The sequence below is a fragment of the Xiphophorus maculatus genome, chromosome 3, assembly GCF_002775205.1.
Source record: "Xiphophorus maculatus strain JP 163 A chromosome 3, X_maculatus-5.0-male, whole genome shotgun sequence".
Taxonomy (NCBI): domain Eukaryota; kingdom Metazoa; phylum Chordata; class Actinopteri; order Cyprinodontiformes; family Poeciliidae; genus Xiphophorus; species Xiphophorus maculatus.
The window spans coordinates 28,523,502-28,537,404 of NC_036445.1; the positions used below are offsets into that span (position 1 = coordinate 28,523,502).

The 13,903-nt window shown below is 40.1% G+C and overlaps 1 protein-coding gene across 6 annotated transcripts in view; it reads left to right on the forward strand.

The window, feature by feature from the left end:
* The window catches only part of oxr1 (oxidation resistance 1), a 168,916-nt gene extending 155,647 nt beyond the window's left edge, over positions 1-13,269 (forward strand). For 3 of the 6 annotated variants that reach the window (XM_023331613.1, XM_023331614.1, XM_014471905.2), the window contains 7 exons: positions 2,183-2,348; positions 5,413-5,493; positions 7,234-7,359; positions 9,669-9,821; positions 9,913-10,008; positions 10,299-10,372; positions 11,272-13,269. In XM_023331613.1, the coding sequence (XP_023187381.1) occupies positions 2,183-2,348; positions 5,413-5,493; positions 7,234-7,359; positions 9,669-9,821; positions 9,913-10,008; positions 10,299-10,372; positions 11,272-11,407 (832 nt within the window). In that variant the 3' untranslated portion in view covers positions 11,408-13,269. The other 3 variants (XR_002752597.1, XM_023331616.1, XM_023331615.1) reach the window with 3 other exon arrangements.
* Positions 13,270-13,903: the final 634 nt, after the last annotated feature.

Below are 13,903 nucleotides of genomic sequence, written 5' to 3' on the forward strand. Positions count from 1 at the left end.
CTGCCAAGTAGGCAGTACTCGAAATTACATTTGGAGCTCTTCACACAGGAGGGAGACACATTATAAGTGACTGTCTGCTTCCACACGAGTCCTCGTAATGTGAAGAATTATTCCCACTTGCACTAATGGCTTAATTTGATAAGTTACTTTCATTTAAAAAGCCATTCATTGAAGCCAGATTTGGAGCTAATGTAATACAGCACTGTGCTGATTTAGTGTCGAAGTTAGTTTAGTTAGTTACACATGTTCTCTCTCAGGCTGGTAATTGTGGTCAGAATAGATATCAGGTACTTCTTGTAGAGGCATAAATAGTGTAAAAGATGTGCGAAAATTTTAAAATAAATCCATATTTTGTAATCTCGCGCAGAAAAATATAGCATTTAATTTGAGTCGGTATTCAGTAGACAACAAATCCCATGTTAGGAAATTACTTTTGCCTAAAGCACATTTAATATATTGAATCACAATCTTGATAGCTTAGATTCAGTGTTTGGTAGGCAGCCATTGTAAATCCGTTGCCATATGTTAAAACTCTGCTTGTGGATAACACATTTAGCCACTTGGCTCCACATTTGCTGTTCTTGATGCCCTCATCCAATAAGGATCATCTGACCAATCAGGTTAGAGCGCTGAAGGAAAGGTATGCAGACATTTAGTTACTGGAAAAGGAAGAGTAGCAAGGAAAGTAAATGTTAATTTCAGCTGATATAGTCATTGCCATAATGTACAAAGATCACAAAGTCACGTTCAATCAAGCAGCCCTGTATATTTTTTCTATAAGTCTCCATCTGTAACTGCTTGTTTCCACTTTATAATAGCAAACCTGCTGCAATGCACGTTTCTCTCGGGTGTAACAAACAAAGACAGGGGCAGAATCAGAGCTAACATTAAAATCTGACGCTGCTCCTTATTCCTCACCTGTCTTTCCAGATAATTGATTACAGAAGGCTAACGTGTGTGTTGGGACATGATCCTAAATTTTTCAGATTGCCACAACAATCCTTCATGGCATTGTTTATTCAGACAGGCTGCTGTAACTTGACCTAGATGGGAGGCGACCTGTGAGATGTGTCTCTTAGTGTTGTGTCATTAGTGAGTGAAGAGAGAGGCAGCTGAAAGACCCACGCTCACCTGTGACCCTGAACACAGCTTTCCACTGCTCTGTGTGTAGTTTACTTAGATCATATTAAGAACCAAATTGTAAGACTTCAAAAGTGGAACACTGAGGAGCTTCCAGATGACGAAGGGTTCTTACAACTTCTACACCAATAGGAGTCGGTGTTTGATTTCAGTGGTAATAGTTGAGTCAGTATTGCATTTGTCCTCTTTGTTCACGTATATTGGAGAAAATGTGAACAGTATGTTTGACCTCCCTTGTCTGAGAATAGAATTTTTGTTTTCATGTTAAGATAAAATTAAATATCAAGTGTACAGAAATACACAACAGATTCCACAATGGTTACAAACTCTTTTACATGATGTCCATATGAAGAAACTTACAGATAATAGTGGTTATTAATAAAGGTGCACCAACCAATAAATCGACCCTGATTTCCTTAATTTTGGGTAATTTGCAATCAATCAATACTTACATGTGAAATTAAATTAAATCAGCCAGAAAAATCCGAATCTAGTTATAGTCCGTCATTAATATCAGATATTTATTTCGGTCACAAGTTTTATATCAGTGCATTCCTAGTTGCTAAGATAGAAAGTTCCTTTTGCTAGCATGTTAAATGTTACAGCTTATGACAAAACAATTCTAGAAAGACTATTGTTTTTATCTCTGAAAACAATGTGGCAGCATAACTCAAGATTGCAAATCTGCATCAGAATAAATCTCAAGTCTTCTGGGACATGCAGAGAAACCAAGCAGCATGTCAGCACCAACAGCGTGTACCAACATTCAGGGTTGGTGTTTTGCTAAAAGTGGTTCTCTTTGCTATTGACGCATCTGATGCTCTGAACTTTGCTGTTTAATTTTGGCTTCATCTTTGTTAAATAACTAATAATGTTTCTTTTATCAACTCATTAAGTCACAATGCAAAATATCAATAGCATTCAGCTGTTTATTTTCAGCTTTAAACATTAAAATTGTATCTGGGTTCAGTTTTTTTCCTCCTATTTTTTTAAATTAGCTCAGCATTTAAAGCAATTGCACGTTCACCGTGTGCTTCTTCAGATCGGAGCACCTGTATCTGTTCTTCATGCAATGGAGTCCGGACATGTACGGCGAGGGAGTCAGAGGGATGGGACAAGAACCCGGGTTCATGGTGGTCAAAAAGAACGTTGCAGCAGAAACCCCCGATGATGAGCCCATCACCGACCTTAATGTGAAGGAGTGGGAGGTAAGGTCAAGTTTCCTCACATGGCCAAGAGCCTCGTCTTTGTTGTTGTATCAAACCTCACAGATATGGATTAAGTTTACAGTTCTATTCTGGTTTAATCCATATCCTGTGAAACCCCAGTTGTATGTGCTAGGTTTTCTATTCATTTGAATGCTAAGTTAAATGTTAAATAATTGATTTGCTTTCATTACGCAGTGCATATTGTGAATGTATCGTGTAGATCTTGTTTGAACACCATTTGAATTTTGTAACCGTCAAGCCTCTGTTTTGTATTCTACTTCTGTATTTTTGCTCTGTTTTCGTACCACTGCATTTTTATTTTTATTTTTAGTTGTAGTAAATCTATGTCCACTTTCTTATCACTTTGCAAGTTATGTAAAATGTGTCACACTTGCTTTGCTTGGAAATGTGCTTCTCTGAGCTTCCAACCAAAGTGTTTTGCATGTTTGTGTAATTTCTTTTTTTAAATCCTCCGAGTCACTGTATGGTAGTTCCATCACATGTCGTGTGATTGTCTCGAATGTCGGTCAGCATTTGTCACCTTCAGTTGCTGAATGACAAATGACCGACACCACAATGAGTTACTTATGCATTTTTTTGGTTATGAAAGACTCTGTGAAGGGAAAGTGACACTGATGTGGGTTCTTCCTCTTTGCGAAAAAAAAAATCTGTTTAGGGAGGAAGTGATGATGGTGATGACTGCAGATTGAAATTTTTGCTTCCAGGTCAGTTTGGTGCTGCTTTGTGCTGAGTAGGATAGGATCTTCTGTAGTCAAACAAGACTTGTTTCCACCCCGGTGATTAATGCAAGGGGTACATTCATTGTAGGGAGAAATTGAGACGACGGAGGCTGTGCCCTGCATTTAAATTTTAATGAAAATGAATGATGTAGGAAACAAAGTGGACTGATTTGTCTGTAGACGTCTGGCAAACAGAGGCCACATGATCCACTACATCTGAATAAATAAATAAATAGGAATCGGAAGCAGGACGTTTTAGCAACCTGAAGCAAAAACTTGTTGTTTTCATAGTTTTTTTTTTATCCAGCTGTATATTTTAAACTTGAAATTGTTTATTCAAATCCCCATTTTAACACACAAGACAACCTGACAGTTTAAAAACACTCTGGGGCAGGGGTGTAGCTGTCTCTTTAAATTCTGTCGGTTATGAGATGGGTGTGATGGAGCTCCTCTTTTAACCAATAGGATGCCGGTTTCCGTCCAGTCCAGTGTCGTCATTGGAGCTCGGTCATCGCAGCGACCCTTTGAGGGTCATGGTGGTGAGGGGAAGCTTCTATTTCAGTCCACCAGTCTCCCAGGCTTTCTGCCAAACTGCCTCTGCTAGTCTCGGAGTGACACGGAGAAACTTAAAGGAGGTATAATGTGACTGTCCAGCTTTAACACCAGCCAGTGAGCAGGAAATGTTCTCTAGGAGGGGGAAGGACCAAGAGACACGGGAGACCACTAAGTACACCTGTGTATGTTGCTTCTGCTCTCTTTCATGTTCTCAGCCTCTAGCTGCATATATTTCTTTATGGACAGTTGTTGTTGTTGTTAGCGCGCTAGGCTAACGTGCTAACGGTGCATATTTAGCCTGGTGGGTCTTTAGCCCGTTGAGTTTTGCGGCAGTTTTACGGGAAGATGAGCCGCTCCTGTTTTGGCAACGTGAGTCGCTGTAAGCTGTTAAAATGTCCTGTAGTAACACGTCCCCGAGTTATTACACAGCCCATTGCTCATTTACTTTTGACTTGGCTCGTTTGCTCTTGCTTTCTGTCCAAAATATACAACTCTTACCAAAATACAGATTTATTTTTTGTGACATTGTTTCTGTTTGTCTTGGTTGAGTTAAATATTCATTTCTCAACTGGAACAAAACAACTTTAGCGAGAGTAACAATAATTATTATGTATTAAGGACTAAAACTTTAAAGCATTTTTAGCAAAAAGTTGTAGCTTAATAGCAACAGAGTAGAGCATATTCTTTAGACAGTGTAAGACTGTATCACAAAAGGTATATACATTTTCTACAGTAAAATCCGCACATTTCAACATTTGTTTTAACGCCTTTCTGACCATTTTAAACCATCACAATATTTTTCTTATGTTTTATTACCAAAATATGTAATTTATATATAATGTGTGTATAATGGCAACATGTTTGTTAAAAAAAAAGCTTATGCACTTCTAAGAGCTTAAGCACATCTGTATTTACCATTTGGTTAAAGTAAATCTGAGATGCTGAATCAGATGGACAATCTGAAAGCTGTTTAACAGCCTGGTGGTCAAAAATGGCGTGTAATAGCAGCTGGATATTAGGTGTCCATTAAAACAATTCAGAGCTTTATTCTCACCTCATTAAAACATATGATCCTGAATGGAAAGTCTGAAAAAATACTGATGTCTGAGCTAAACATAGAAGTGCAATAAACAGAATGTTCTCTTTCAGACCATCCTACATCCTGTTTTTGCACATTTTCAGCACGTTATAAGCTTTACTGATCTAATATTGCTCTATCGACCATCTGTGGTGAGAGTTTTATTTTATATGTAATTTGTGTATTTATGGCAGCTGTGATTGTTCATCAGCACGTAGGCTAGACGTTCTCCATGGTGCTGTCTGGTTGTTGGATCAGTAGCCTAGCAGTCTGGATTTCAGCGCTGCTGCTGACAAACCGCTCCAGCAGGTTTTGTTGCATTACGTTGACCTCAGCTGCTGTGTGTTAATGAAGAGGATTCTCACACTCAGGATCTCACTGCTTTGCTTTGCTTCCTCATCAGTGCAATTTTTTTTCCCCCACTTATTTTTAAATGGAACTGCAGGACCTTTAGTAGTGAGGTATAATGCGTTGCACAAACATGCAAAACAACTAAGTGCTCTTCTTCTCTCTCAGCTCTTAACAGAGGCGATCTGTCTGTTTCAGTTTGGGTATGCAAACTGAGCTTCACTACTTCTGCTGGTTAACTCTTTCAGGACTCACCTTTTCTCCCCCCAGCCCCCAACATGGCCGGCAAACAAAAGCAGTCGAGTTTTTATGTTTCCACTTGTTCCTGTGTTTGTGCTGCCAGGTAGTGTCTCTGACGGAGTACCACCGTCGGATTGATGCGCTAAACAGCGAAGATCTGCGCTCGCTCTGCAAACGACTCCAGGTGCCCTGACCAGCCCTGCTTACCCCTCTGTCTGCTCTGCCCAGCTCAGCTTCCACCCCAGTCCACACGGCCACCTTTAGGCTCCCCGCTCCAGGCTTCCGTTGTAAAAAACTAAAATCACACCAAAATAAAGATACGGAGAGTAGACGCCGTAGTGGGAATAGTTGTAGATTATTACTTACAGGGTTCTTTGAAAATGCTTGAATTATAAGAAGGTGTTTTCAAGGTTTGGAAAGTGTTTGATTTCTGTATGATGTCCTTGAAAGTGCTTGATATGCAAACTGCATGATTTGGTGATAAAGTGCAATCTAAAGCTTGATCAAAAGCCTAAATATGGAAAGGGTTATTTACAGTTGAAACCAGATATTTAAAGATAGCAAAAAAAATATGTACTCTTTTTTTGTTTTTTTTTCTCACCGTCTAAAGTTAAATCAGACCAAACTTAAATGTTTTGGTCAGTTGAAATTATCGAAATTATTTCTGTTAGCTAAATGCCAGAAAACTTCGCTAGAACATTTTCTTTAGAGATGATTTTGCAATTTTAGGTGTATAGGGTATGTGTAAGAGAGATATTTCAAAACATTAAACTGTTAGATTTAATTTTACTTTGTTCCTGCTGTAGAAGGTACAATTCTTCCACAAGATATCAATAATAACAGTAACAAATGTCATTAGTAGTGGATTGAAACAGTCTTTTTCTTTTTAAGTTCATTTTTGTTTTTATTGTTGCTGGAAAAGTTTGAAAACTTGCCTTGGAAAAAGTTCTTAAATTCTACAGTGTGAAAAGTGTATGAACCCTGTAGTTATATTTACACTGGCAGAAAGATTCAAATGGTTTATCGCTTTGATGCAGAAATTGTGCGCTTTTCACGTGACATCAGTCTTATCTGTGCATGTCAGGCTTCCCCTCTTAGACACATGCAGCGTTACAGGCTGTTCATTCAGTTGCTCATAAGTTAGTAAATGTTGATGTTTAGTGATTGTATTTGAAATGGGCTGTTCAGTGTGTGAACGGTTGGGATGTAGACGGCATAAATACTGACCAAAGACACAAAGAGAGTCTGTCTCAGTGATGAGAGGACGGAGTGAGACTCCCCTTACAGGATGAAGGATCTTGTCCAGAGACAAAGCAGGACGGCAGGATTTGAATCGGGGCTGAAACCGGAGATGGTTCCCGGCCGCTGGTGGCCAAGTGCTCCACAGTCGGCCTCTGTTATCGAGGAAGATAAATAACCCTCCACAGGTCTTTTGGTTAGGGAGGGGAAAAAAAGTGAAATTGAAGAGTTGCAAATTATTCATGGGGTTCATTTCCTCTTCAGTTTGCATCCTCGTCTCCCAGGCAGCATCTGTGCCTGTGCTCTCTGTTCTGCCAAACCGGTCCGGATCATCTGGCGTCGCAAGGAGGCAGCAACACATTCAGCTGTCTTCATCAGATTCTTGAGTTTACAGTGTGATGCTAGTAAACGATATAGCTATGGTTCTGGCAGTAAAACTAGTTTCAAAGCATGGTTTTATTGTTATTGTTAGTTTAGTTTAAAGCTGGACATCTGCTGCTCCTATAGTTGATTTTCTGTTCCCGGGGTTAGTTACTTGTCGATTGCTACGTTTCTATGCAGCCTGACTGTTGTCTGTTGTGATGGAGAACAAGTAGTGAAACTGCGACTGAACCCGGTCAGTGTCTATGCTCTGTGGAAGTAGCTTCGTAGTGCACACGGACCGCTAACAGTTGTTTGTTTGTAGATCACCACCAAGGAAGAGGTGAACTCCAAGCATGACACATCGATCAAAGCCGAGCTGGAGCCGGAAACGTTCAAACCCAACCTCAAAGAACCCAGCGAACTCCTGGAGGCCGACCAGATAGAAAAGGTTTGTGAAGCATGAAACATCCATCACCTACGAGCTGGAAGTTACCAGCATTTAGCCTTTGTGATGATAGCTTGGTGTGTACTCGCTGTTTCACTCTGTCATTTTCTTTATTACAATGAATATAATAGACAGAGTTGTAATTGGTTTACTTTTAGGCTACTTTCAAGCAGGGTCTCCTCATCCTTTAAAAAGTCTTATCTAAAGTTTGTAGATATAAAATTAAGCAAGTTGACCTTAAATGCATTGGTCACAGGCCTCTAAATTTTGTCAAATTTTGTCATTAAGTCATACTTTAAGTCATGTACATATAATGTTTTTTCCTCGTGAAACTTTTCTGTCAGGCAAAGGTTTAAGCCGTACTCAGACATTTTTATTCTGCTGGCTGTGAGTAGGAGTGGCTAAGGCTAACGCTAACTTACTGCTAACATGTCCTTGCTAGCAAGTTTGGCAGGTAGTTTTTTGCATCCTATCATGGGTAAGTGCAAATTTATCGCCAGCCCACTGAAATTTGTGCATTTCTGTAGCGCTCTAGGTTTTAAATTCCATTCATAAAACCTAAAAGGTCTCAAATCATTTTAAATCCAAGTTGGCGACGCCTGCAGAAAGCATTGATTCCTGTGGCAGCAATCAGACTTCTGAGTGAATGGCTTATAAGCCCAAAGAAACCTGCATATGCATAAGAATGTTTTGAGTTTTCTTCTGCTTTCATTTGTTTGCATCACGATGTTAACATTATAGAATAACAAAATGGAGAAGAATAAAAAGCAGAAGAAAGTTGACTTCACACAGCAGAACACCGTTTACGGAACTAATGCTGCCGACCGTGAATCGTTTTTAAAGTTATTCACTAACAGTATCATCACAAGATCATGACAAGATGAAGGAAGCTGAAAGAAACAACGCAACTAATAGCAAAGGCCTTATGTTAAACAGTTTTATTTTATTTAATTGTCCTGGGGCAGAATTATGATGCACGTCTCACGTCAATGACATAAAATATGTGCAGCATTTGGACAAAACCATGGAATGTCCGTCGCATTTGCCTGAACAAACACTCTTAACATGCTCCATGTTCTATGGAAGAGAATGGCCTAGTCAAAGTCCAACTGAGAGACTGTGGCAGAAAAAAAGGAAATCATTTAAACTTTACCTTAAGCTATTATAAAAAAAATTGCATTGGACCACAAAAACTTCAAATAAAATACATGTAAGTTTGTAAAACGATAAAATGTGAAAACCTTGTTCTTCAGTCAGCTGTGTTTCATCGTTGTGTTTGGGGAATAGATGCTGCAACATCTGTACTTCTACAAATCCAGCTGCTGTTGGCGGCTTAGTGACGACATTCAGCAGGAACACCTTCACCTAACCAGTCCTTACATAGACACACTAAAGAACCTGGCTAATTACTTGGTGAAGCAAATGTAGATGCAACTATATAAGCAGATTAGTGTTTTTGAATGGTAAATGATCAAAGCGGTCTGTGTACATAAAACTGCCCATAGACTGGCAAATCTCTTGAGCCGTTTAAGATTAAAAACTGTAACAATATTTCCACTCTGTAGTTGGGATGCAGAGTGGGAGGCAGACTCACCCAGTTTCTCCACTTTCAATACCGATACAGATATCTGAGGTTTAATATCGGTGATACCGATCTTGTTGAATTAGATTAAAATACCTGGGTTTTTTCTTCTTTTTAAACACAGACATACATTTACTGAATTACATATTTATTAGATTAACACCAATAGCTTCACAACCTTAGTCAAATAACTTCAATGTGTTCAGCAATAAGGAGAATAACAGCCAGTATAAAATAAGTAATAATAAAACTGACAAAAACAATAGTTTGACTACTTTGATGAAACATGTAAAAATCAACATTTCTTCTAAACGGTTCAGAAATTATTAGGAATTCTAAATATAATGTAGCATTATAGCATGACGCCGCTCAGAGCACAAAGTATAGAATTAGACTGAACAGATCTGCCCTTATGGATCAGGCACATTGCCACCGATGCCTCAACTATATATTTTTTTCAGTATCCAGGCCAATACAGATATTAATATCAGATCGGTTCATCATCAAGGCCTGCTCCTCTTCCTCCTCTAGTGGCTGAGCTCCACATTTTGAGCTAAGCTGTTACTCTGCTTTAAACTCCAGACGGTGTTAAAATGTCACCACACATGTAATTGAGCATTGGTGGCTGTGGCCTTTTCACTGCTTCGGTGTCTTTTCCTTTTCTTTTTTTTTCCGTCACGATTCCTTCATCATCGCTGTGTGTTCCACACACACACACATACACACACAGCTTGCCAGGAATCTCCCCCCACGGACCATCGGTTACCCCTGGACGCTGGCGTTTGGCACGTCAAAGCACGGCATGAGCATTAAGACACTGTACAGAGCCATGCAGGGCCAGGACACGCCGGTCCTGCTGGTCATTAAGGACAGCGACGGTCAGGTGAGCAGAAAAGCTGTGCTGCTGTACAGCGTATTAATATTTCTGATCCGTTTCTGCCTCTGCTCACAGTCTCCTCTGTGTGTTTTCTCAGGTATTTGGTGCACTTGCATCTGAACCCTTTAAAGTCAGCGATGGCTTTTACGGCACAGGAGAGACCTTCCTCTTTACCTTCAATCCAGAGTTTGAGGTACGGCGTCGAGTCAGTGTCATGCTCTGTCACATTAGAAAAGATTTTGCCCCTTTTTAAAAGTTATTCAGAGGAACCGGAGGTTTGATTTGTAACAATAAAGGGAGTCGGGTAGACTTCCTGAAATGAAAAAGTATCAGCAAAGGACAAATGCAAAACCTTTTATGTTCTTTTTCTAAATCCTAGCTCTTTTCGTTCACCAATGAGAGCTGTTCTCTTCTAAATCTTGATTTGTTCTTCTGCATGTGATTGCAGCTAAAACAACAGCTGAACACCTGCTCTGTTCACAGGTATACAAATGGACAGGTGACAACATGTTTTTCATTAAAGGAGACATGGACTCTTTGGCTTTTGGTGGAGGAAGGTAAGCCAGAAACCAGATGATCTGAACTATTGGAACTGAATATGATCTCGTTCTCGCCTCCCACAGTGGCCTCTGTCAGCAAGGGTGTTTTTGGGTTTGTTTTGTTTTTTCCACTATTGCACTGCCTGGGTTTTCAATAGTTCAGAGTGAGGTCACCACTGCCATCATGTTGGAAAAATGTGTTTTCTTATTTGGACTTAGAATTCAGGGCAACTCACAGAAGGAAAAGCAAGTTTTTGAAAAAAAATTGTGATTTCTAATTTGTTTTTAAGGAAATGAGGTGAGAAAAAATGCATTAATATTGACTTTGCTATGAAAAAAAATGTAATTTTATTTTTAAGCCCAGGACTGCTATATTTTTCACCCAATTCTCCATTTTTATAAGTCATTGAAGCTATTTAGAGCATATTTATTCCACCCTCAGAGGAACTAAGACCTAAAATGAGTTAACATTCATCTCCATTATGAGTGAATGTAGATGTGGCTGATATGGACTTAAGAGTTTTGTCATGATATTTTGTGGTACTATAATGAGTACCACAAAATATCACTTCAAACATGAGTCTGGCAGCTGATTGGCTGGTTGATAATTACGATTAAAAACTATTTCTTACTACTGTTTTTAGCTGTATGGCTGTAAGACACAGCAATCATAGCTCCACAAACACAAAAACATAAATTTCATATCATGATTTATCCCAATAACTGATAAACAGTACGATAAATGTTCATCCCTAAGCGAATGAAACCTCCTAACCGGAATTATAGCTTAGATTTACCACATCTCTTCTACAGAAATGAACCTGAGTAATGGCAGTAGCATCCAGCGGTGTAAAATGCCTCCTGTGTGTGTGTGTGTGTGTGTGTGTGTGTGTGTGCGTGTGTTTGTTCTGTTCCAGCGGTGAGTTCGGCCTGTGGCTGGACGGAGACCTGTACCACGGCCGGAGCCACTCCTGTAAAACCTTTGGGAACCCAATGCTCTCCAAGAAGGAGGATTTCTATGTGCAGGACATCGAGGTGTGGGCTTTTGAATAACAAACCTGCTGCAACACAGGGAAAAAAAACAAGTCCTACACACAGGACCAAACCCAGGGAGCGGTCCTCCTTCAGAACAGTGGCAACATCCCAAACCTAACTGCACACCACCAGGTGCTCCCCTGTCTGGAGGCCAGATACTGGATGCTTGTTGTGCGTTAACTACTGCAGTTATTAAGGAGCTTTGTTTTATTTTCTTTTGTTTTTCTTTGTGAAAAATAAACCTGTGTGTGTATCTTATTGCAGCCCTGTGCGGCGTCTTTGCAGAGTAGGGAGAGTACGAGGAGAAATGCAAGGGAAGCAGGGTAGGGACCGCGCGGTCACTAAGGCCAACTGGACTTCCTGAGGCTGAGGTTTGGGACTGCTGCAAGAAAGGAAAGCTGCCCCACCTGGTGCAAATAGTGCATCAGAACTCTGAAGAACCTCAAGGAATCCCCCCTCCCACATCACCACACCACCACCACCAACTTCTGGGATCCCAGCTAGAACTCCAACTCACTGTGCTGTCGGCCGTTACGGAGAGAGACTCAGTCGGAGGAAACCGAACACATTCCATTTCTCTTGATCGTGGAGTGTCAAAAGTGGTGATTTGTGGTGAACTTACAAAAACAAAAAACAAGAAAAAAACCCACGTCCGCATCCGGAACCGATGACGTTAAAGCGAGCGAATACGTGCTGTGTGTGTAGGTGAAAGGGGGAGGAGTGAGTTTGTCCTCCCCTCCCTCCTCCCTTGAGGCTTAACTTATTGAGTATCGTGTGTCGTAGTCCTGTCGTTCACTGTCCATAGCACACCGTCTGAAAGCACATAGCTATAACCAGACCACCCGTCGTCGTAGCGTTCCGTTCAGTGGGTGTACGTGTGAGTCCAGCTGCCGGCCGGACGCTGGCTCTACTGTTTCGTAGACAGTAACGTGTTGCAATAGATTTGTGGAATATGCAAATAAACTGTCCTGTGACCTCAACTAACCCCGCCGGGCGGCGACTCTTTGGCCGCCGTTTGGAGAAAGAGAGAGAGGAACGTGTAAAGCTTTTACGTCTTGATACACATAATTGCTTCTCTGGGTTTCATTTGAAGGCCTGAGATGTGGTTACCTGTTTTACATGCATATATGACAATTATATATTGTATATATGATTATATAACTTTATATAATCATATATATTTTGCTGTTGAGTGTGACAGTGATATATTTGTGCTGATATTTCAGCTGTTACTATATATTGTATATTACCCTGTAAATTAATGGTAAAATAGTAGATTTGTTGCAATATATATATATATATATATATATATATATATATAAATACATTATGCTATATAAATATATATATATATAAAATAAAGTGTGAATCAATGGGTTGCTTTTAGCACTTTAATCTGGTTCAAAAGCGTCAAGGCCAGGTTCTTAGATTATCCTAGAAGTAGCTGTACAGTATATTTTTTTCCCTTCCTGTTAACTGTTACTAGAAAGCTTGCTGCTACCAATATCAACAGGAAAATGTCCTAGTGCTCTCTGGAAGGACGAGGATTATTCTGAGGATGTAACGTTTGGGGATGAAATGTTTTAAAGACAGCAGCAGGTCTCGGTTTCTCTCCGCACAGTCGCCATGTGAGTCTGAGGCAGATGCGCATAATAAAGGTGGGAGAACAACATAACACTTCCCCACAGAGTCCTGACTTCCCTTTTTCCTTTTTGTTCTTCTTTTTTTCCCTCCCCTCCCTCCTGGTCTTCCACGCCAGTATTTGTGTCCATGTGGAAAGTCACAGCAAGTAAATATGGTTACCTCTTTAATTTCACCAGAGCATTGTATCAGTGATGTACAAATACTAATAAAGCTGAAGTAATTGTTGTAACCAGCGAGATCTCTGCATTTCTGATTCTTCTCTTCCGTTTTATCTTTAACCTGCACAAAGTAGCACGCAGTTTTAAGTGGGCGGTAAATGCTGCTGCTTCTTTTCTTACAAAAAACATATTTTAAATTATGGTGTGCATCTGTACCCATAAATAAAATTCAGTGCAAGGAACTCGTCCCAATTAGTACAACCTGTGTGTAATTTTTGAGTATGCATCCGTGTCGTCAAATGAAGACCTTCATTGGAAGGTATTGAAGATGCAAGTATGTATATAACTTTTATAAACAATCTGTAAAACGGTGAGCATGGTGTCAAGGTGCTTTCCTTTAGTACAGGAATAAAAAATCAAACTGAAATAACATTTGCAGAAACATAAAAATATTTGTTAAAACTTTCACTATGTCCTGACAGCAGGACACAAAAAAATCAAGTTCCTCCCTCTGGTCCCAGTGACCAATCAGAGCCAGGGGGAGGGTCTTAGCGCTGCCAGTCACCTCAGACGGTCCCTTTTGCTCCCGGTTAGCTACAGCTAGTTCCCCGCAACAGAGCCTGACGTGAATGCTAGAGCTAGTTAACCTGGCCACTATAATGGAGGATAAAGGGTTTTCCTGTAAAGGTAAGTTGTTTCTCAGCCTTTAGCA